The following is a 22,878-nucleotide window of genomic DNA, read 5'->3' as shown; positions in this document are numbered from 1 at the left end:
TGTATTTTTACCGTTTTTATTTATCTGTATCACTATTCTTTATCCAAATTTAAGAATGCTTAAGACATTTTCCTTTTTAGGGTAAAAAAAATCTATTTTGTTATATTAATGCCCATGAAAAACTGAGAATTCTGCACGGAAATTTGTCAGAAATACATGTCAAGCAATCCTTTAAACATTGTCATCCATTTAATTAGATGGATGACAATGATATGTCAAATTCAATATCAAAAAGATTTCTAAAATTAGAAATGAGAAATCTTGTCAAGAAGTGATGCTGAGAAGCTAGTCCATGCATTTGTTACTTCAAGGCCGGACTCTCCTGTGAAACCATCTACCAGTTTTAGTTAATGAGGCAGACACTCTTTGATAAAGATTATAGTTAGAGTGGCTCAGGTTATCCTGAGCTATCTCTATAGTTATGCTGCTATAGGCTTAGACTGCTGGAGAACATAGAAACCCCTTTTCATCATTCTGCTTAATTCTCTCTCTATTCCCCCATTCTGCAGTATTTGTTAACTGATTCTTTAACTTTATGTTCTCTATGCTTTTCCTGTCATAGGTGTTTCATCTGGTCTGATCATATTTTGGCTGTGATTCCATCTTAATGAGAACCATCTGCTGGGCTGCTGCCATCAACACCTTAGATCAGGCATCCCCAACCTCAGTCCTCGAGGCCCGCTATCCTGCAGGTTTTAGAGGTTTCCTTGCTCCAGCACAGCTGATTTTAATTGAAAGCTGATTAACAGGCTTTTGGTCTACTGCAATCATTATAATCAGCTGTGCTAAAGCAGGGAAACCTGCAGGACAGCGGGCCTCGAGGACTGAGGTTGGGGATGCCTGCCTTAGATTATAGATAACAGATTTGGGCCTGTTTCTCTCCTGGACACAGCTAAGGGCTCTGCTTTTACTGCAACTAACTTTATGTGCTCTCTTTCATCCCTTTAACATGAAAACAAGCTCATCTGCTCAACGGTTTCTTACACAGGAGCTAGTTTACTATTACCTTTTCAGATAACGAAAGTATTGACAGATCTGTGTTTCTACGGTACTTCGTTTTGTATATCTGCTTCTGTCTAGCGTACGACCAATGTATGGAGGCCTTAGTCCTCGACGCGGGCGACCTGGGTTTGAATTTGGTCTGTGGGCCTTTGTCTCTTGACTCTCCCCCTCTCTCACACCCCATTTCATGTAGGCCTACTGTCAGAACAACGAGCCACTAGTGCCGTAAAAAAGAAAAAAAGAAAACCTTTTTGTTAAAATTTGAAACTGAAAGCAACTCAAGAGTTTAAGTAAAAATGAAAATAGAAGGATTCTTTTATTTTTTTTCCAGGGATGTTTGTGCTCCAGTGTGGGGGTTTGGAGTCTCTCTGAGCTGTGCAGGTATTGATCAGCTGTAGAGGCCAGCTAGTCATCTTGTTGACAGCAGCAGACGTTCCTCTCAGTTGTTGACAAGAAGCGGGTCGATGTTTCAAAGGTTGTTTTGGATTTTTTGCTCTGTAGGACGCTGACCTGAAATCAGTACAGACTGAGGACATCTCCATGCCTAAACCCTCACAGCTCTACCTTCCCAGGTAAATTCCACTGTTTAATTTCCATTTTTCTTATTCTGTCATAAAAATACATGGCTGGGTATTAAGTAGAGGTGTTTGATGCAGAAACATGTTGCAATCTGATAACTTGAACTTCAGCCTTGTTGTTCTGAGAGGTTTATCCACGTTCAATCAATATCCACAATCATTCTATTTAGCTTGAGTATTTGGATCAATAATCAGAGAAAAGTGTTTTTCTCCTCTGATGGTTTGGTGCTGAAAACTGTTTCATAATAAATTGAAAAGTGAAATTTTTAGATATAGATATCTAAAACATGTAAATTATTTAAAGACGGAAACATAAATGTATCAATGCATCAAGCTAATATTTGTTGTTATGCTTAAAAGAAAACCAGACTTAAGACAAAACATCAGTTTTATGTAGGGAATTTTCTTTCTGCATTGATTCTTGGCAAAATTGTTCTAATTGAGTCACAATTGTGTGTTTTTTTTTTTTTTTTTTTTTTTTAACATCAAGGGGTCAGACCTAAACCAGGGCACTTCAAACCTTCATGTTTTTCTGGTTATTTTGGATTGGTGTTTTGGATCATGGGAGCTTGAGCTTAAAGTCATGAAATGACAAAGTCATTATCCTTTCGCATTTTTGTTGGATAAAATATTTCACTGTGGCATTAATTGTGGTAAGTTTCCCAGGTCCTGAAGAGACGGAGAAGGTGATCATGTTTTAAGTATGTGATTGTCTTCTGAATTTCTAGTGTCAGAATCTTACAGAAGGTTAAACTTTAGTCTCATCGGTCGAAGGCATGTTTTACCAAAATTGTGGAAAATATGAATGTGTTAAATGTTAAATGGGTCCTATTATTCTATGGGTTAGAAGTAGTTCTGCCATTGGAGCTGTCCATATCTCTTTCTTATTGTTGAACTTAGACAGTAACTGAAAGACATGAGGCCTGCAGAGCTATAGAACAAAAACAGCAGAGCATGATAGGACATAATAGAAATACCCTTTATCCTCCATTAGGGGGCAAATTCAGTGTACTTAAAGGCAAACAGAAGCATGGAGGTTCACATGAGGGTAAAAAATTAAACACATAAATAACAATACAAGGTTGTACAGTGAGAGAAAATTTACAGCATAGGAAAAGTTACACCGTAATATTAAGAACAATCCTGTACTTATGTAGATTTTTTTGAAAAAGCACAATATGTGCATGTTTTAGACTTTCTGTATATTTGCACAAAAACAACAATAAACAACTTCCTAGTTATTAATAAAAAAACTATGCTATTATAGCTTAACAGCTACTGGGAGGGAGAATCTGTGATATCGTTCCGTAGGGCAACGAGGATGCATCCGTGCGTCACTGAAGAAGACTTCTGTTTTAGATGCTTTGTCACCTCTGGATGATTCAAACACCTGGAAGGTTCAATTCTTTCTCCATGTGTCGATGATGGTTCTCACTGACTGTGGTTCAAAAGCATCAAAAACCCAGACTTTATTTAATTGATTTAGTTTCTTATCTTTTTCATTTTAGACTGGGAGAGGATTTCTTGTTTCTGATTTTCATCTTTAAGCCTACTTCATGCTGGCAGACAGTTTCTAAGTGTTTTATTTTTATTCACAGGTTATTCAGTTATTGGGCTTCTGTATTGCTTGTGAAAGTAAAACCAAGAATGTTGATAACTGCAGTTAATTTGTTATTTATTGGGTAGAAAATTTCTATTTATTTAATAATGCTTACCAATATTTTATCTCATTTTCTGTTGATATTAAATATCTAATATTTGAGGTACACATGCGGACTTGTTGGAATCGTTGATACCTCTCGTTTAATGTACAAAAAAACCTACATTGGTCACAAATATGAGAAAAGTAATACTAAATAAGAATTCTATGAAATTGAGCAAATGAATGCCAGACATTGCTTCTCAACCATGCATCAATATAAATATATTTTTTTAAATAAACTAATGAAACAAGCCCGAAAAAAATGGTACCTCTAGAAAAGACGGAAAATAATGTGACCATATTAAATCAAGGGGTGTCAACTGACTCTCATTCCTTTGGTTTAATCTTGTAATCAGTCAGTGGGCCAATATGTACAGTGAGGAAAAAGTATTTGAACACCCTGCTATTTTGCAAGTCATCCCACTTAGAAATCATGGAGGGGTCTGAAATTGTCATCATTGACACCTATGATGACAATTTCTTTTAAAAAATCCAGAAATCACAATGTATGATTTTTTAAAAACTATTTGTATGATACAACTGCAAATAAATATTTGAACGCCTGAGAAAATCCATGTTAATATTTGGTAGAGTAGCCTTTCCTGTCTTTCCCAAAAGGTCTGCACACACTGCAGGAGGGATTTTGGCCCATTCCTCCAAACAGATCCTCTCTAGATCAGTCAGGTTTCGGGTTGTTTTCTTCTTCTCCAAACACAGTTAGTGGAATTATGACCAAAAAGGTCTATTTTGGCCTCATCTGTACACATGACTTTCTCCCATGACTCCTCTGGATCATCCAAATGGTCATTGGCAGATTTAAGACGGGCCTTGACATGCACTGGTTTAAGCGGGGGAATCTTTCAAACCATGCATGATTTTATGAAAGGGAGTGTTGGTCTAGTGGTTATAGCAGTAAGCTTGTACTCCGACAATGTTGTAACTACCCAGTTCGTTCCCCGCAGCCTCCACTCTGGGTTTCTGAGCAAGATCCTTAACCATCCTTAATTGCAGCCCACTGCTCCCAAAGAGAATGGGTTAAATGCAGAGAGTGAATTTCCCCATCGTGGGACAATAAACAGATTTACATTTACAAACTATTACGTATTAGTGTATTTGCAACAGTAACCTTGGAAATGGAGGTCCCACCTCTTTTCAGTACATTGACCAGTTCCTCGGGTGTATTTCTGGGCTGATTTCTCATCTTTCTTAGGATCGTTGAGACCCCACGGGGTGAGATCTTGGATGGAGCCCCAGTCCGAAGGAGACTGACAGTCATGTTTAGCTTCTTCCATTTTCTAATGAATGCTCCAACAGTGGACCTTTTTAAATGAGCTTCTTGGCAATTTCCCAATAGCCCTTTCCAGCCTAGTGGAGTTGTACAATTTATTCTCCAGTGTCTTTGGATTCTCACTGATTGTATGGGGTGGACAGGTCTCTTTATGCGGCTAACAACCTCAAAGAGGTGCATCTAATTTAGGATAATAAATGGGGGGAGATGGACATTTCATATACTGTAATTTCTGGATTTTTTTTAGATTATGTCTTTTACAGTGAACATGCACCTGCAATGACTATATCAGACCCCCCCCATGATTGGTTCTAAATGGAAGAATTTGCAAGTAACAGGGTGTTCAAATACTTATTTTGGTAGGTTGTCACTGTGCTGTTCGGTGACATGGTCTATATCACATTCAACATGGACCAGAGAAAGCAAAGGAAAGAGTTTCTCAGGAGATTAGAAAGAAAATTAAATACAAGAATGATAAAGGCAAAGGCTGTATGACCATCCAAGCAGCTTGATGTTCTTGTTACTAAAGCTGCACATATTATAACGTAATTTAAGACCCAGGGGAAGGAAGCCAAACTCTCTTGACATGGCCACAAAAGGAAAATTGATGACAGAGAAGGATAATATGAATGGTAACAAAAAACCAAAAAACTTCTTAATAAATTGAAAGTGAACTTCAAGCTCCAGAACATCAGTGTCAGATCGCACCATCTGTCATTGTTGGAGCCAAAGTTGACTTAATGGGAGACATTCAGGTAGGACACCATTGTTGGAAACAAATAATAAAAAGCAAGACAGGACTTCGACAAACTGCATGTTGACAGACCAAAAAGCTTCTGGGAGAATGTCCTATGGATATGTGAGAGGAGAAAATTAACTTTTTGCCAAGGCCCATCAGCTCTATGTTCACAGACAGAAAATTGAAGCATATCTAAGAGAGATCACTGTTCCTTACTGTGAAACATGGAGGAGGCTGTTCTGTTCTGGGGCTGCTTGGCTTAATCTGGAACAGGGTATTGAATCTAAAAAAAAAAATCTAGAGAGAGAATGTGATGTCCAGTGTCACAAAGCTTGGTCTAAGATGTAGCTCATGGGTTTTCAACAGGATGATGAACCAAAACACACAGCTGGAAACAACCCAAGAATGGCTAAGAGGAAAGATTGACTATTCTGAAGTGGTCTTCTAAGAGCCCTGGCCTATTTCCTATAGAGCTCTTTGAAAAGAGCTAAAACGTGCTGTCTAGAAAAGGCAACCTTCAAAGCTGAGAAAACTGGAGCAGTTTACCTGCTGAGGGGAGCAGAATCTCATTGACAGTTACAGAAATCATTTAATTGCTGTAATTGGCAAAAGTTTGTACGACAAAATATTAAGCTAAGGGAACCATCATTTTTGTCTAGGCCTGTTTCATGAATTTTTGTTTAGATCATTCTGTTGAAGCCTAGTTGAAATGCAATATATGAATTTCATTTGTTTATTTTCATAGACTTGTTAGATTTCCTTTCATTAAACGAGGGGTACCAACAATTTTGTTTATATATATTTAAGCCAAAATGCCTTCACTGATTGTTAAATGTTCTATTTTTATAAAGCAATTAAAATCTGATACCTTCTCCTCCATCCAGGATGAGGACTTCTGACTGCTTGTTGATTTTGGCATTCCTGCCTTTACTGTCCACTGCTCAGAACCTGGACATCTGTAACTCCCGACCCAAAGACCTCCTCTTGGAGCCACGCTGCGTCTACCGCAGTCCTGACCCAGAAGAGTCCGACGAACCAACCCCAGAACCACGGCCAGTCAACCCCAGAGTATGGGAGCTGTCTAAGGCCAACAGCCGCTTTGCGCTGTCCCTCTATAAACAAATGGCGCTCAGCAGGACCCCTGAAAACAACATCTTCATGTCTCCCCTCAGCATCTCCACTGCATTCGCCATGACCAAACTGGGTGCCTGCAACCGGACACTGGAGCAGATAATGAAGGTTGGAAATCTCTTAAAACCTGGCTTGGAAAAAAATTGGGCTTGAAAAAAGTTATATTCTATTCAGTGCTGTGTAAAGCTGTTTACACGCTTTGCATTGTTTGACAGGCCTTGTGTTTTTCACTATAGATTAACAAAGAGTCACTTATAACTGTGAAGTGGAAGCAAAATAATACATATTCTTAAGCTGTGTCCAAATGTCCACCCTACTCACTATATAGAGCACTATATACGGTTTACACAATTTGTGCAAATGTCTAGTGAATAAAAAAGTAGTTGGAATTTGTTTTGGTGGCGAGAAAGAGAACAGATGGTGCAGGCTGGAGTCACCAACTGGGAGCAATGGAACAAAGTGGCAGCAGCATCAAGATGTGGGGAAGACCTCCAGTAGTAATAGGGAAACTAGTCATTATTAAAGGGAGAATGGATGGGGCAAAATAAAAGAGAATCCTAGAAGAACCCCTTTGAGGCTGCAGAATACTTGAGACTTTGCAGCAGGTTAACCACCCTAAATAACCAACCAACCAACCATATTCTTGTGTTAAAATGGCCTAGTCAAAGTCTGTCTTATAATCTGAGGCCAAACCCTGGAATTCATAATCACAGACATTCTCCATCCAGCCTGTCAGAACTTGATTTGTAGACAGATTTGTTAGAGACATGCCGAAAAAGGACAGTCCAGTAAAATGATAGCAGGGTAAAATGGCAAATATCAATAAACAGAGTACTATACTGACTTAAGGGTCTAAATGCCAATACATAAATCCCTTTTATCATTTTTATTTGCTTATAATTTGAAAACTACATTTCCCTTCCCGTTTACAAAAAATCACAGCTTTCTGTTGGTCTAAAATTCCTATTAAATACAATAAAGTTTGTGGTTTTAATGTGTTATTATATGTAAAGATTTAAGAGTATCAGAACTTTTAAGAGCTGTTGTTGAAGGAAAAAATTAACGGCAACAACAATTTCTGCTCAAAGAGGAAGTGAAGTGACTGACATGACATTTTTTATTAATTGGAAAAATAAAATAAGATGCATTTTTTGTTTTTAGATGAAGACTAAATGCCTTCTACGGTAATTCCAATCCAGTTCCAGTTCAGAAAACCTGAATAAAACAAAAGGAAACCTCAGCCAGTAAAAAGTTATGTACCACAGATCTGTGGAAGTGGGTTTATGTGAGAGATCATGTTTGTACATTCAAATAATTGAACTTAAATTTGGTTTTGTGGGGCCAGCATTGGTTTAAGGAAGGGGTCCAAAGTGGATTTAATAATGGGACACATCTACCTAAAAGAAAAGGCAGGTTTTTCAGGCCAATCTTTGCTCTGCAGCCAAAAGTAAAAAGTAAAAATTGTTAGTAAGTGACTTTTTCTTTCTGTTTGTTTTTCTTTTATAGGTATTTGAGTTTGATACCATCAAGGAGAAGACGTCAGATATGATCCATTTCTTCTTTGCCAAACTAAACTGCCGTCTGTACAGAAAGAAAGACAAGACCACGCTGCTGGTCTCTGCAAACCGCCTGTTTGGGGACAAATCCCTCTATTTTAACGAGACTTACCAGAACATTAGCGAGACTGTGTATGGGGCCAAACTGATGCCTCTCAACTTCAAGGTAATGATGTATATTAAACATTTTCCATTTAAACTAAATTTCAAAATATCTAGCTTAAAAATAACTTGTGGAAATAACCTTAAACATGATGAAGCAGATTAAAAACTCAAGTTGGATTTTCAAACAAATTTGAGTTTGTATTCAATGAAAGCATATAAAAAAGAAATTCTGAATGGTACTTTTGGAGCTGGTGCTTTAAATTTGGATTAAGTAATAAAAAAGCAGAATATGATGAAGTATGCTCCACTCTGTGGGAGCATGTTGTATAGCAGCATAACTACAGAGATGATTCAGAAAAAATCAGAATGAATGGTGGGAATGGTAAGAAAAGTGCTTCAGTACTTATGAATTGGCATCTTCATTAATTGAATAATGTCTAAAACTTTAAACTATAAAACGCTGATAATTAATTGAAAGATTTTATATTGAGTCAGCGACATTATAGTACAGGTGCTGGTCATAAAATTAGAATATCATGAAAAAGTAGATTGATTTCAGTAATTCCATTTAAAAAGTGAAACTTGTATATTATATTCATACATTACATACAAACTCATATATTTCAGATGTTTATTTTGTTTAATTTTGATGATTACAAATGACAACAAATGAAAATCTCAAATTCATCATATCAGAAAATTAGAATATTGTGAAAAGGTTCAAAATTGATGGCCCCTGGTGCCACACTCTAATCAGCTAATTAACTCAAACCACCTGCAAAAGCCTTTAAATGGTCTTTCAGTCTAGTTCTATAGGCTACACAATCATGGGGAAGACTGCTGACTTGACAGTTGTCCAAAAGACGACCATCGACACCTTGCACAAGGAGGGCAAGACACAAAAGGTCATCGCTAAAGAGGCTGGCTGTTCACAGAGCTCAGTGTCCAAGCACATTAATAGAGAGGCGAAGGGAAGGAAAAGATGTGGTCGAAAAAACTGTACAAGCAAGAGAGATAACCACACCCTGGAGAGGATTGTGAAACAAAGCCCATTCAAAAATGTGGGGGAGATTCACAAAGAGTGGACTGCAGCTGGAGTGAGTGCTTCAAGAACCACCACACACAGACGTATGAAAGACATGGGTTTCTGCTGTCGCATTCCTTGTGTCAAGCCACTCTTGAACCACAGACAGCGTCAGAAGCGTCTTGCCTGGGCTAAAGAGAAACAGGACTGGAATGCTGGTGAGTGGTCCAAAGTCATGTTCTCTGATGAAAGTAAATTTTGCATTTCCTTTGGAAATCAAGGTCCCAGAGTCTGGAGGAAAAGAAGAGAGGCACTTCATCCATGTTGCTTGAAGTCCAGTATAAAGTTTCCACAGTCAGTGATGGTTTGGGGTGCGATGTCATCTGCTGGTGTTGGTCCATTGTGTTTTCTGAGGTCCAGGGTCAACGCAGCCACATACCAGGAAGTTTTAGAGCACTTCATGCTTCCTGCAGCTGACCAACTTTTTGGAGATGCAGATTTCATTTTCCAACAGGACTTGGCACCTGCACACAGTGCCAAAGCTACCAGTACCTGGTTGAAGGACCATGGTATCCCTGTTCTTAATTGGCCAGCAAACTCTCCTGACCTTAACCCCATAGAAAATCTATGGGGTATTGTGAAGAAGAAGATGCAATACACCAGACCCAACAATTCAGAAGAGCTAAAAGCCACTATTAGAGCAACCTGGGCTATCATAACACCTGAGCAGTGCCACAGACTGATCGACTCCATGCCACGCCGCATTGCTGCAGTAATACAGGCCAAAGGAGGCCCAACTAAATACTGAGTGCTGTACATGCTCATACTTTTCATGTTCATACTTTTCAGTTGGCCAACATTTCTATAAATCCTTTGTTTTTATTGGTCTTCAGTAATATTCTAATTTTCTGATATGATGAATTTGAGATTTTCATTTGTTGTCATTTGTAATCATCAAAATTAAACAAAATAAACATCTGAAATATATGAGTTTGTATGTAATGTATGAATATAATATACAAGTTTCACTTTTTAAATGGAATTACTGAAATCAATCTACTTTTTCATGATATTCTAATTTTATGACCAGCACCTGTATATTATGCTTCCTTTTATTTCTATTTGTATTAACCTGTAATGTCAAACAATCAGACTTATAGCTCTCAGGTTGGGCCTGGAGCTCAATTCTAGCTGAGAGACAGCCATATTGATTGCTCAAAATATCATTTGGTCAACTTGGAGTTGAGCTAAAAAAAAAAAAAAAAAAAAAAAAAGCTGTATTTGTGGCACATGCTGTTAACTCTTAAAAAAAATTACTCAGCCATTATTTTGTGTGGAACTTTCTTTTAGTCAGGGCTACATCAGAGAATTTCAGACCTTTGCAGCGACCTGGAGGGATCAAGGTCTATTGTAGGACTCCCTATAAACTCGGCCCCTCTCTACAGGTGTACAGAAATCACAAATACAGTCACCAATATTTGGCATTCCCAGACATATAGCTTTGATGTGAGACATTTTAGATTTTAAACTGACTTAAGACAAGTTCAGGTGTTCAAAACTGACCCAATATTGAGAGGGGAGTTTTATTAAAGGTTTCCCTGCTCTTCTGGTTCTGACTTTTCGACTTTTCTAGTCCTGTATAACCATGCATAACCAACTGTTGACCAGAATGTTAGTATATATGACACGCAGTGTTAGAGCATTGCTTTTTCTTTCTTAACATAGAAAATAAAAACCAACCTTAAACAGGGGGGGTGGACGCAGATTTCAGCTTTAAAAAATCTACAATGCAACAAATTAGTTGATTCCTTCCCACTATCATCACAACCCCCACCCCCTTAAAAGGGAACAGAAGACTCTGCCTATTCAGCCAGGCCAACAATTCCCTTTAACGACCCCCCCCTTTCAGAGACATAGACAGGTATGGGGTATTGCAGGCTAACCTAGAAGCCAAACGACCCCCATTCCAGCGGGGTGGACCCCTTCATCCGTTTCAATTTGCATGTTTTCTAAGCTAAACAAGGCTTTGTTGGGCTACTGCATATAGCCTTGAACGCTATTTCTGACATTTTGAATTGGAAAAAGCTTCCTGGATGGGAAGCGAAACATCTTCAAACTTGGAAACAAAGTCCACTGGATTGTTTTTTAACTTTTTTGGGAACTGGAGCCATACCTTTAACGGTTCCTCTCATTGGTAGTCAAACCCAGAGGCTGCGCGGATCACCATCAACGATTGGATCTCCAACAAGACAGAGAACAGGATAAGGGACACGTTGCCATCAGGGGCTTTAGACTCCAACACAGCTTTGGTCCTTGTCAACACCATCTACTTCAAGGTTGGTGAAAAATAAAATAAAAATCAAGACATCATTAACACACAACGATGATCTAATGCATTAAAAGTAGAAATTTAGTTTTTTTTTTTTTTTATATGTATTCAAGAAAGTTCCGTAACATTTCATTTCTGCTTCTCAGGGTCAGTGGAAAAACAAGTTTCCCAAAGAAAACTTGGTTGCCTCAAATTTCTACATAGACGAGAGTCGCACCTGCCAGGCCAACATGATGTACCAGGAGATCAAGTTCAACTACAAGAATCTGCCCGATGAGAAGGTGCAGCTGCTGGAGATGCCATACAGAGGGGAAGACATCACCATGGTGCTCATCTTGCCGAGCAGAGGCCATCCACTCCGTCAGGTAGTCCTGCTCACTGCCTCCATGCCTTTCTTTTCCAATACCTTCTCCTCTTCTTGTTTCCAAAAAGTAAATCATTTGGTAGCATTCTTCAGATGTACAGGTGGTGGTATACCATTTAAAAAAGGTCTGATATAAGGCAATGTGGGAGAAACCTTGTATGTTTGCAAGCCAAAGGTTACATAAATTATAAGTAGAAAAAGTTGGAGTGTTGGCCAAGTGGGTTAGAGCAGAGCGCTTGTGCTCCGAGAAGGTTCCATGTATCCGATTCGATCCCACCAGCCTGCCCCAGGGGCGTTGCTAGGCACAAAGCTTTACTGGGGCACTGGCCCCCTAGTGCATATGCCCCTCCTTCCATACATAAATACAGACAAGCACACTGCCCCACCCTGATACATTCCTACCAAAATTACCAGTTGAGATATTAATGAGTATAAGAGCATATTTGTTTTAACAAACATGAACATTGTCAAAGTTGTTGATGTCTTATTTTTTATAGCTGCAATGTTGAAAAATAAAAAGTTTCCTTATACACATTCTGAAGTAATCATTAATTCCTAGGTTACAGAGTTTTAGTTCGGGGGAAATTTTAACTCATCCTGAGCTAAGTTTTCCTTTTATTTTTTGAGCATTAAAGTGTACCTCCTATTTATCATTTTTGCAAAGTGGTCAATCACTTGTGACTCAGCTCAGAAAGTTCTTCCTTTTCAACTGATAAAATAGCAAGATGATGGAGCCTGTCTTGTCCCATTGTGCACCTCGGCCAAGTGTGGAGCCTTCTCAACACACTGAATGACCTTTCACAACTCCAGCTGTAGACTGGGATTGTGAGGGAGATCTGGATGACCTGCGTTAGTGTTGGGAACATGATGTTATCAAGCAAGTTGTAAACACACTGCATATCCTTGATGACAAGGCTTTCTTTTTTAACCAGGAAAAGCTCAAACCATTTTGAATTAAATTAACGTTTTTTTATTCCAAATTTGTGCTGGGGATAGTGGGACAACTTCACTTGTCTAGGACCATCATGCTTTCCCCCTAAGTCACTAATGTCCCCTTCTTGTTTGTAGATGCTGGTTGTTGCTCCCTCATCACCTTCATGGTCCTGTCTCTCCTGTCCTTCACCTGTCTCTTGCCTGTCAGTCTCGCCTCCTCCTCCCTTTCCTACTCCAGCACCTTCATTCTCATTCTCTACAGCAAACATTAAAAAACGTAAATTTATAATTATGTCAATATCTATCATATTTCTTATAACGTCCCTAATGTAACTGCTTAGCTTAAATCACTAATTCATCACAGGACCTTACCTCCCTCTCTCATCTTGTTTTACTGCTTCCCTGTCTCTGCTTCGTGTGAGGAATTTCCTGATATCCATCTACAAACCAATGCAGTAATTTTCAGTTAGTAGCCTATAAATCATGTGGATTCACTGGGAAAATAATAAAATTGACAGGTAAGAAACGTTACCAGAACTAAAAATGCGTCGCGGCCGCACAGTGTCCCATCCAACTCAGTTGAGAGCAGCGCGTTAGTTTACCTGCAGTTCATGCAGTGACATGCGCTGATGTGGGGGCGCTAATACATCCAGAATTTACTCGAAACAAAGTCATTTAGAATGTTTTTAGAGCATAAACAGTAGTGTATAGGATTTCCTGAAAGCGCGCACATGCGCGCTCACGACGCTACGGAAGCCGGCAGACCAAACCAGCGCATTCAGCTCGGCAAAGAACTCATGCTCTTCCTCAACACTGAAGTCCTCAGACATTTTTCTTTCGTTGTTTCTTTCTTTGCACAGGTAAACAGCACATTTCTTCTTCTACGCCTGCTTTATTGGCAGAGCAGACGCTGAATGCGCACTTTCATCTGGTTTGGTCTGCCGGCTTCCGTAGCGTCGTGAGCGCGCATGTGCGCGCTTTCAGGAAATCCTATACACTACTGTTTATGCTCTAAAAACATTCTAAATGACTTCGTTTCGAGTAAATTCTGGATGCTACCCACTCAGGACACTTGGAATACATTGGACGAGCAGTATGGAGGAATATTGACACGTTTTTTGTGGACTTTTATGGACCTTTCTGTCTCGGTCACCATAAACCTCCATTATTTGAATGTCAGCAGACAGCAAGAAGCCTCCCAGATCTCCAGATGCATTTGAGATATCAAAAAAGTACTCCAGAGTGTTGTTCAGCATGGGGGTGAGTAGAAAATGAAGGCTAATCATGTTTTGGGTGTACTATTCCTTTAACAACACACTTGCTGCGCATTTGAGTAGAAATATACGTCTCCTTCCGTTGGAATTATCTAAATTGATGCATTAAAAAAATTTAATACTGTTGCAAATATTCATGAGATTTATACTGGGGCACAGCTCATTTATACTGGGGCACGTGCCCCAGTAAATGGGGTCTGGCGACGCCGATGGCCTGCCCTCTGGGTCCCTGAGGAAGACCCTTAACCCCACAATGCTCCCTGGGCGCCACACAATGGCAGCCCACTGCTCCCCACTGCTGGGCTGCAAAGGTAAATCACAGTCATTAGCTGATTTCATCCTCAATTGCCAAAAAAATTATAATATGAGAGAGAGGTTGGAAGTCAAGCTTTAAAATAATTGATCCATTAATTGATTAATATTAATATAAATTAATATGCTTAAATGTTCAAGTTGCAACTATTACTGTATGTAATTTAGATCTTAATAGAATATATTGAGGTTTTTATTTGAAATTAATAAGTGTCATTGAAAAGGATATATTTCACATATCTCAGAATTACGTTTCTATAGTTGCATTTTTAATTTAGTGCCTTTATAAAATCCGTATTGGGAAATTAGCCCTTAGCACTAGTTAGCACTTTGATTTAAGTGGCAACAGGATGGAGTTTACCCTGCAACCAGAGGGTTATCATGCACAACCCGCATTGCCTATTTCACTTCACTTGCATTGCCTACTGATGGTGGTCAGAAGGCCCAGTGGCGCTTGTGTATGGTAGCCTTGCTTCTATCATTGACCCCCAGGATAATGTAGCCTGCCACAGTGAGTGTGCGCATGAATGGGCGAATGACTGAATGTAGTGTAAAACACTTTGGTTCAGTCTCCTGACTTGAAAAAGTGCTATATAAGTACAGGCCATTTATCATTTAAATTCCCCTTGCATTTACCCAGCTTCAAGAACATATACAGTAAGACTAGGACACTCGGGTTGAGTTGCTTGAACAGCCCCGCCCTCCCCATCCTCCCTCCATCTGCAGGATGATGTATAAAGGATCCTCACTAGTTCAATGGCCCCAGCGCCCACGAAGGCGCCAATGGTGCCCAGAGTAGGCCAGAGATCACCCCAGTAGGGACTACACCAGGGCAGCTCTCATCAGCAACATAGGCCGTATTATGTTCTTAATCGGAACGGCAGGCCATGGTAGCGCTGCATTCTGATTAAGACATGGAACTGAGCTGGTTACCTAGCAAAGTGTGAATGGTACAAACACAAAGATTCATGCTACTGAGTCTGACAGGGTGATCTGCCCCGCATATGACTGAATCAAGTAAGGTTTTTTTATTGTATTCACTGATTCTTTTCAAATAACTCAGAAATCAAGTATTTTCAGTCTCCAGTAAAGTATCCCAGAAAAGGGCTGATCAGCCAATTAAGAAGCGGGTTAAGGGTAATATGAGATTTGTATCAGGACAGCCAATATGGACAACTTTAATTTTTTGTATTTTTCGTAGTGAATTCATTATTTCATGACTGAAGATGTTTTTACATTCAAAGTTTCAAACTAATTCTACTGAATAACACACAGGCTCCTTCACAGGGTTTACCATATCTCAATGTAATCAAAATCAGTTGTATTTGAAGGTTTCTAAATTACAAAAATAAGATCCTTTTTCTTTTAGAAATTTTGATTTTTATGAAACCAATTCTGAAAAAAAAAAAACATCTTTAAGACCTTAAAATATATTTTGTAGATTCTAAGATGTCACCTTAAGAGGAATTATTTTTGGCTAAACCTAAAATTCTGAGCAAATGTGTTGGTGTAACACAGTAGAAAGCAGATATTATCAGAGATGATCTGTGCACCAAATAGGTCTCCCTAAGGATTATTAAAATACCCTGAGAACACTACAGAAAATCTCTGCTCTGTGTGGTTCAACCAACAGGTTGAGGCACAGCTGGACCAGAACAAGCTCAACAGCTGGTTGGACCAGATGAGAGAAACCAGCGTCTCCGTCTCCATGCCTCGCTTCAGGGTGGAGGACAGCTTCAGTCTTAAGGAGAAGCTGCAGCAGATGGGCCTGACTGACCTGTTCAACGCAGACAAGGCCAGCCTGCCAGGTGCTTAGAACCAGAATCAGCTGCTTGATTCTTTAAACCAAATAGACATTAAAACACACACACTCGGAAAAGCTTTGTTCTCATGACATATGGGGACATTTCATTGACATGCATTCATTTTATCATTCATTCATGTGTGTGTGTGTATATATATATATATATATATATATATATATATATATATATATATATATATATATATATATATATATATATATATATTTCTTTTTTTTTTTTTTACAGTTGCTTCCCAGATTAGACATTAAACTCTACTTTCAAGTGAAAGGCAGCTGTCAGTCGCTCAAGTGTTAACATTTGGAATGAAGTCCCATGATTGCTCCTTAAGTGCATTATTGCTGGTGTGTTTCAGGAATCCTGGAGGACGGCAGCGAATCCCTCTTTATCTCTGACGCCTACCACAAAGCCTTCCTGGAGGTCAGTCACACAGGGTTCACGTTTTTTTATTTGTTCTCACTGAAACAACATGTTGGTAACACAGTCTGCCGACAACCCCCCTTTACATGGTGGGTGTTCAAACATATCTGGCTGAATTCCTGATTGGTTAGTTTCGTTTTGTCAGATAAGAGTTCAACTTCTGACAGCAGATTACTTTAAAAGCTGGGGTTGGAAGTAGGGAAGACACCCACTATTATTTCATAAAATTGGTTTAGTTCGGAAGCCAGGCTTGGTTGGCAGACTAAGTCTTTATGTTGTTTTTGCTATTTGGATTTTATAAGCGCTGGCTTGCTTTGAGTTGCGATATCAATTGACCCAGTGAACGTTGGTCAGGATCAGGTTTCAAGCCCACTAAGACTCTTTCCGGAAAAACTCAAACTGTAGCTCCTACCTCCTGTTCCTACCTCCTATCCCATCATCTTTTGTGGTGTCAAAAGTAAGAATCCTATCCAGGGTGGGAAAGGAGCTTCGGACTGCTGTGCTGAATCCAGCTTACAGTCTTAGAGCCGTCATTGCCTGACAGACATAAACAATGCTTGTCAAAATAGGACTACAGCCTTCTAGAAAATAATTGCCAAAAAAGAACATCACACAATCTTTTTCACTTTATAAAACCCAAAACATATGAAGATGAGTACATTTGCATGTATCACACAAGTACACATACATGTAAAGTAAGTGGGCAAGCATAGAGCCCCTAGCCACTGTTAGGAGATATACAGTATATGGCATATTAACTGCTAACTGCAATGGATATAGGAAGAATACACCTTCTTACTCCTAGCTCCTTCCTAACTTCCAGCACTCTTTGGACAGCTCTTATTAAGGCGGCTGCTGACGCACCTTCACCTAGCCCAAGTCTCCTTATAGACATGAGATATTCTGATGGGACTAAATTCAAACTCCCAGCTGCATTCAGACTTCATATTCTCTGCTGCTCAGTCAATAGCTGTTGACATCATGTTAATGGTTTACACTTTCTTCCCAGGTTCTAAGATAGCTTGCACACACCTTAGCTACATAAGGATGCTATTGCACTATCATGGATACTGTATATTGTTGCATAAATAAGCTGGAGTCCATTATATTGTAAAATAAATTCCACTGTGCATACTTTTTTATCATTTGCTCTTTTAGATTAGACTAGTTTTTTTTTTCTTTGTTATCTTTTTCATTGCTAATAATTGTAACTGTCTGTATGTATGCAGCTTTAATGAATCCAGCACTAGTCCATACATGACAGAAAGGGTCACTTATTGATCCCCCCTATTATTTGGTCTAAATGCATGATGCATTAAAAAAAATAGCATTGAGTCATGAGCTGTATTTAATAAAAAGAATTTCATGCAATAAAATAGATTTTTTTTTTTTACTTAAGCAAATCTATACACAAATATGGAAATATCAGAATGTTTTGTTTTATCGTCTTATGAAAAATACTTTGCCCTATAAAAGACATATCTCAATGCTGGTTTTACTGAAAGAAAAAAGAATTAATTTCATCGTCCAACATTCAAGACCAACCAAGATTCTTGCAGACTAAGATCTGACTAAATGAAAATCTGTTCAGGACACAGGGAATAAAATCGTTAAGAACAATTTGACTAAATTCTACATTCTACAATCAATTACATTTTCATCAAAATAATTAGGCAAACACTTATTCAAAACATTATCAAAATCAACACTGGTTAAATATTAAATTAATATGGAGATGTGAATGGAAAAAATGTCTTCTTAAAAAGATGACAAGGTTTCAAAAAATGTTTTATCTCCTACCTGGTTTTATTGGACCATCAATAAATGGGAAATATGGAAGCCATGGTATCTGTATTTCCCTTTTTTAAATTAAAAATGTGAACTCCCAATAGCTTTCTACTTGTGAAATGAGTGTCCCGAACATGTTTAGCCATGGTTTAGTAGTGAACTTTGTGAATGATTGTATGGTTTGCATATGTGCACGGAAACACTGACTAGTTCAATGGGTCTTGCATTTGGGAGTTCAAGATTGGCTTTTTAGAACGGGTTTTACAAAAAAATACCTCTGGAAGCCGGAATAGCAACATAAGACTTGTGTGTGTGTGTGTGTGTGGGTGTGTGTGTGTGTACAGGTAAACGAGGAGGGAAGTGAAGCTGCTGCCTCCACAGCTGTCGTTGCTGTCGGACGCTCCTTGAACCTAAACCGCGAGTTTTTTGAAGCTGACCATCCATTCCTGGTGATCATCAGAGAGTCAACTCTCAACACGCTGCTGTTCATTGGCCGTGTGTCCAACCCCTGTGAACAATAAAACTGTTATCTAACAATGTTGTCAACATCTCTGCTGCTTTATGTAATGTTTCATTGGTGTATATCACATATAACATCTTTGTTCAAAGATTTACAGGCATATATTTATACTGTTAAGAAGAGACTGGTCAGAACTAACCTGGCAAACCAGAGAAATAATGTACCACTTATGTTCTACACATTATTGATACAGTACTGCTTCAATTAAATCTTTTTCAGGGGAAAGAGGGACATTTAACATAATGTCAAAGCTGATTGACCAACTAATGCCTGCAAACCAAAGTTTGGTTGTAGTCATCCATTTATTAAACATCTTGCAGGTGAACCATTGCCTCCGTCTCAGGTATACCATTCCTCTGCAGAAACCATGAGGCATTCCAAGGCCAGCCAAGAGACATAGTCCTTCCAGCATGTCCTGGTCCCTCCCTTGGTTTTAGGATGTAACTGACACACCTCCCGAAGGATGCATCCAAGGTGCATCCAGAACAGATGTCCGATCCACCTCAGCTGTCTCCTCTCAATGTGAAGTAGAAGCCGTTCTGAGACCCTCCCGGATGGCCAAGCTCTTCACCTTATCTCCAAGGGTGTGCCTGGCCACCCTACAAAGAAAGCTAATTTGTCATGAATCAGCTGGATGGCTAAGTTGCTAGAGTCGGACTACCATGCAGGAGACCTGGGATTGAATCCTGCATGGAGCATATATATCGCAGAATAAAAACAGGCTTAAAACAATTCCATGGGCAAAACCCATGATGGCTAAATGCCTCATAATATGAGAGGGAATAGGGAACAAACAAACATTTGATCCATAAATTGTTTCTATGTCAGAAAAGGTAAACGTAAACTACCTCACCATGGGGCTCTGTATAGGAAACAGTTAAGCAGATGAACTCTGAGCCAGTTTTAATCTAAAAGGGATAAACGCGAGCACATACAGTTAGTGACGGTAAAAAGCTGAGGCCATAGCTATGTCTAGGAGAGAAATAAGACAAAAAAGAGAAAAGGCCCACATCTTCTATTTCAATCTGAAAAACTCACATGAAAAGACAATAAGGAGAAATTTATTGATACAATACTTTATCTTTGGCGCTCAGACCTCGGCAGGAAACATAGCTCTTAATTTTGATAGATATGCATGAACAGGAGAAAAGAATAGGGCTGTTTCCCCCCAGGCCTGAAACTGGTGGTGGAGTGGAGATAGATGAAGTTGGTCAGTCTATAGACTGCTAGTTAGCGAGACGGTATGCTGAGCTTTATGGGGGGATTCAGTGGACTGCATGAGCTGATACTAGAGCTTTACTTGCGGACCTGGAAGATGGAAGTCCAGTTAGATAACACAGGTTGAGAGAACCTGTCCATGATGACCAAGCATGAAGCGACAGTGGAGAGGAAAAACTCCCCATTGGGAAGAAACCTCTGGCAGAACCAGGCTCAACATGGCGGTCTTATGCCGGACTGGTTGAATGAGACAGGGAACGCAATAAGAGTCCAGGAGGAATGACACTGATGAAGCTTTAGCTACGATGGTGGAAGAGGAGCTGGAGATGGGTTGAATTGGTGTCATCTAAATAAAGTCACACAGCGCATCCGCCGCCTGCACACAGGAGCAGACAGTGTGGATCGGAGACCTTTTAAGATTAACTTTGGATGCCGATTGGCTTTTTTGGAGGTGTGGTTCAAAGCTGATTGGATGTGTCACAGGTGGATATAGGAGAGCAATTAGTTTCTTCAGTTGAACTTCCGCCTAGGCTCCATTTATACTCAAAGCTGTTAATGGCAGCAGCCCCGCTGATAATACAGAGGGATTGCTGTAGAGGCAAAGACCAGCAATCAGCTGCTTTTCCTTATTTAAAACGTGTTACAAATCTGACTGTGTTGTCTCTGTGAAGTGCCTTGAGATGACATTTGTTGGGAATTGACACTATAAAAATAAACAGAGAACCATACTGGACCACACTAACCTTCAACAAAGTCCAGTTAACGTCACAACTGCAGACATTCAACAAAGACGTTGTAGATGACCGTGTTGACGGGGGATTTTTCCACTTGGTTTTCTGAAATCCAAACTAATTGCAGAAACTTTGCTCTGCAATTCAAGGAAAGTGGATTCTGTTCCACTCACTGTTAAAGTCTCTAGAACCCTGATTTCAAATTATGTTTTGACTATTCTGCAAACAGGACTTTAGACCTCTGATCATTTATCTCCTTCATCCTCACCATGGCCCCATGAAGAAATACTTTAGGATGACCTACTGTGGCTAACCCTACTTTTGGAGTTCTTCAATGACTGCCAAGTCAGCAGTCTTCCCCATGAATGTTTAATTTGAGAAATTATACAAATTAAAAAATTTCATGCAGTGAATTTTTTTTAAACTAACTAAATCTTAAGTCATGGGTTATTAGAGTTGTATTACATGTAAGCCAATCATCAGGAAACTGCAAAAAAAAATGTAATGGTTTAAAATTTTCAGTCTCTGTGTAATAGATCTATAAAATGATTTTCACTTCCTGAAATCAAGGATAATAAGAAGCAGTGTCCTGATTAAACTTCATTTGTGAAAACACACATATTATAGCTTTGAGAATCAGCCGATACCGATATCGACCTGAAACGAAATTAGCATGAATCAATTTATACTGTAGAATATTAGAAAGGGTTTTATCAAGTAATATTACTGAAACGGGGAGCAAAAGGAATGAAAACAACTCAAGAATGAGTTAGAGAAACTTAAAACAAAAGCAATGATTTGCAGAATAAAAATATTGGAGCTGAGGGATGCCAACCAATAAAATCCAATACCACTTTTTTTGGCCAACATTGTACGGATATTAACATGGGCTCGGCACCTCCCGGATACTAAATACTGAACTTTTTAACAATATTGATTGTTTTTTGATGCCATTTACTATAAATGGTAAATGGCATGTACTTATATAGCGCCTTTATTCAAGTTAGAAGACTTGACCAAAGCGCTTTACACTACATTCATTCACCCATTCACGCATACTGATGGTGGCAAGCTACATTGTAGCCACAGCTGCCCTGGGGCTCACTGCCGTACACTGGCGCCACCGGGCCCTCTGACCACCATCATTAGACAATGCCGGTGAAGTGTCTTGCGCAAGGACACAACGACACTGAAAGTCAGAGTCGGGGCTTAAACCGTCAACCCTTCGATTTCAGGGCAAACTCCTACATCCAACGCCACTGTCGCCCCTATAGTTTGTGACATAAAGAAAGGAAAAGGAGAGTTGCTGCAGTTTTACACTTAAAGTGCTTTATTTCATCAGGAGAAACAAACTGTGAGTGATCTAGTGGTCATAGTGAAAAAAGTTTCTTCACATTTTCATCTTTGAACTAATCGACCTTTGGCCTTCACACACAACCTCCCCCCCCACCCCTTTTCCAACATGATTTAGCAACAGACACATGCAAAATAAAAACATCTTCACATAAAACCTTCCAGGTTCATCAATTAAAGAGCTCGTCAGGTACCTCCATTAAAAATGTACAATATTAAAAGATCATTCACTAAATTTCATTTTCTGCTTCAATATATTAGGATATACTTTGAGGAATCGACAGTAAAGAGTAATCTCATTAAGTGATTATGTTTAAATGATTTGATTCATAATTAGGCATATTGTGGTCAGTTACTGTATATTCTTTATACTAAACATTAAATTCACAAAGTAAAAAAAAACAACAACAGTGAAAAGCAAGTAGTTTCAGACTTTAAGCTAAAAACCAAAGTTTGGCATTTTGCAGAGAAGCAGACAGTGTTACCAAGAACAAACAATAGTACAATGTAAAAACCTATATGATGATGATAATGGTGAGGTTTGGCTGTTTTTCACAGTTTAAACATGAACATATTTAAAAAGTAAAAAAAAAAAAAAAAGAAGGACTAAGTCAGAGGCAAAAGTCAGATTTTGTGCAGGAAACCGCTTTAGTTTTGTCATAATTTTCTTAAAAAAAGATGTTTCCCC

General features: G+C 39.0%; 1 protein-coding gene across 1 annotated transcript; it reads left to right on the top strand.

Annotated features, from left to right (window-relative positions):
* The first annotated feature begins 1,416 nt into the window (after positions 1 to 1,416).
* serpinc1 (serpin peptidase inhibitor, clade C (antithrombin), member 1) lies at positions 1,417 to 18,907 on the top strand. Its single transcript, XM_038286778.1, has 8 exons — positions 1,417 to 1,574; positions 6,194 to 6,548; positions 7,947 to 8,162; positions 11,324 to 11,461; positions 11,601 to 11,819; positions 15,971 to 16,145; positions 16,516 to 16,580; positions 18,713 to 18,907. Exons 1-8 carry the CDS (start codon positions 1,543 to 1,545, stop codon positions 18,887 to 18,889), a joined length of 1,377 nt encoding a protein of 458 aa, XP_038142706.1. The 5' UTR covers positions 1,417 to 1,542; the 3' UTR covers positions 18,890 to 18,907.
* The last annotated feature ends 3,971 nt before the right edge of the window (positions 18,908 to 22,878 follow it).

This window comes from Cyprinodon tularosa, unplaced genomic scaffold (assembly GCF_016077235.1).
Source record: "Cyprinodon tularosa strain WSP-4 unplaced genomic scaffold, ASM1607723v1 ctg106, whole genome shotgun sequence".
NCBI lineage: Eukaryota > Metazoa > Chordata > Actinopteri > Cyprinodontiformes > Cyprinodontidae > Cyprinodon > Cyprinodon tularosa.
This window is presented reverse-complemented; position numbering and strand designations above follow the sequence as displayed.

What these genes read in the sequence shown, in the direction of transcription:
- serpinc1 (XM_038286778.1), top strand. Translation starts at nt 1,543, where the DNA reads ATGCCTAAACCCTCACAGCTCTACCTTCCCAG. An exon ending in TGATGCCTCTCAACTTCAAG is followed by an intron (nt 8,163 to 11,323) that starts GTAATGATGTAT and finishes TCTCATTGGTAG; the next exon opens with TCAAACCCAGAGGCTGCGCG. An exon ending in AGACAAGGCCAGCCTGCCAG is followed by an intron (nt 16,146 to 16,515) that starts GTGCTTAGAACC and finishes GGTGTGTTTCAG; the next exon opens with GAATCCTGGAGGACGGCAGC.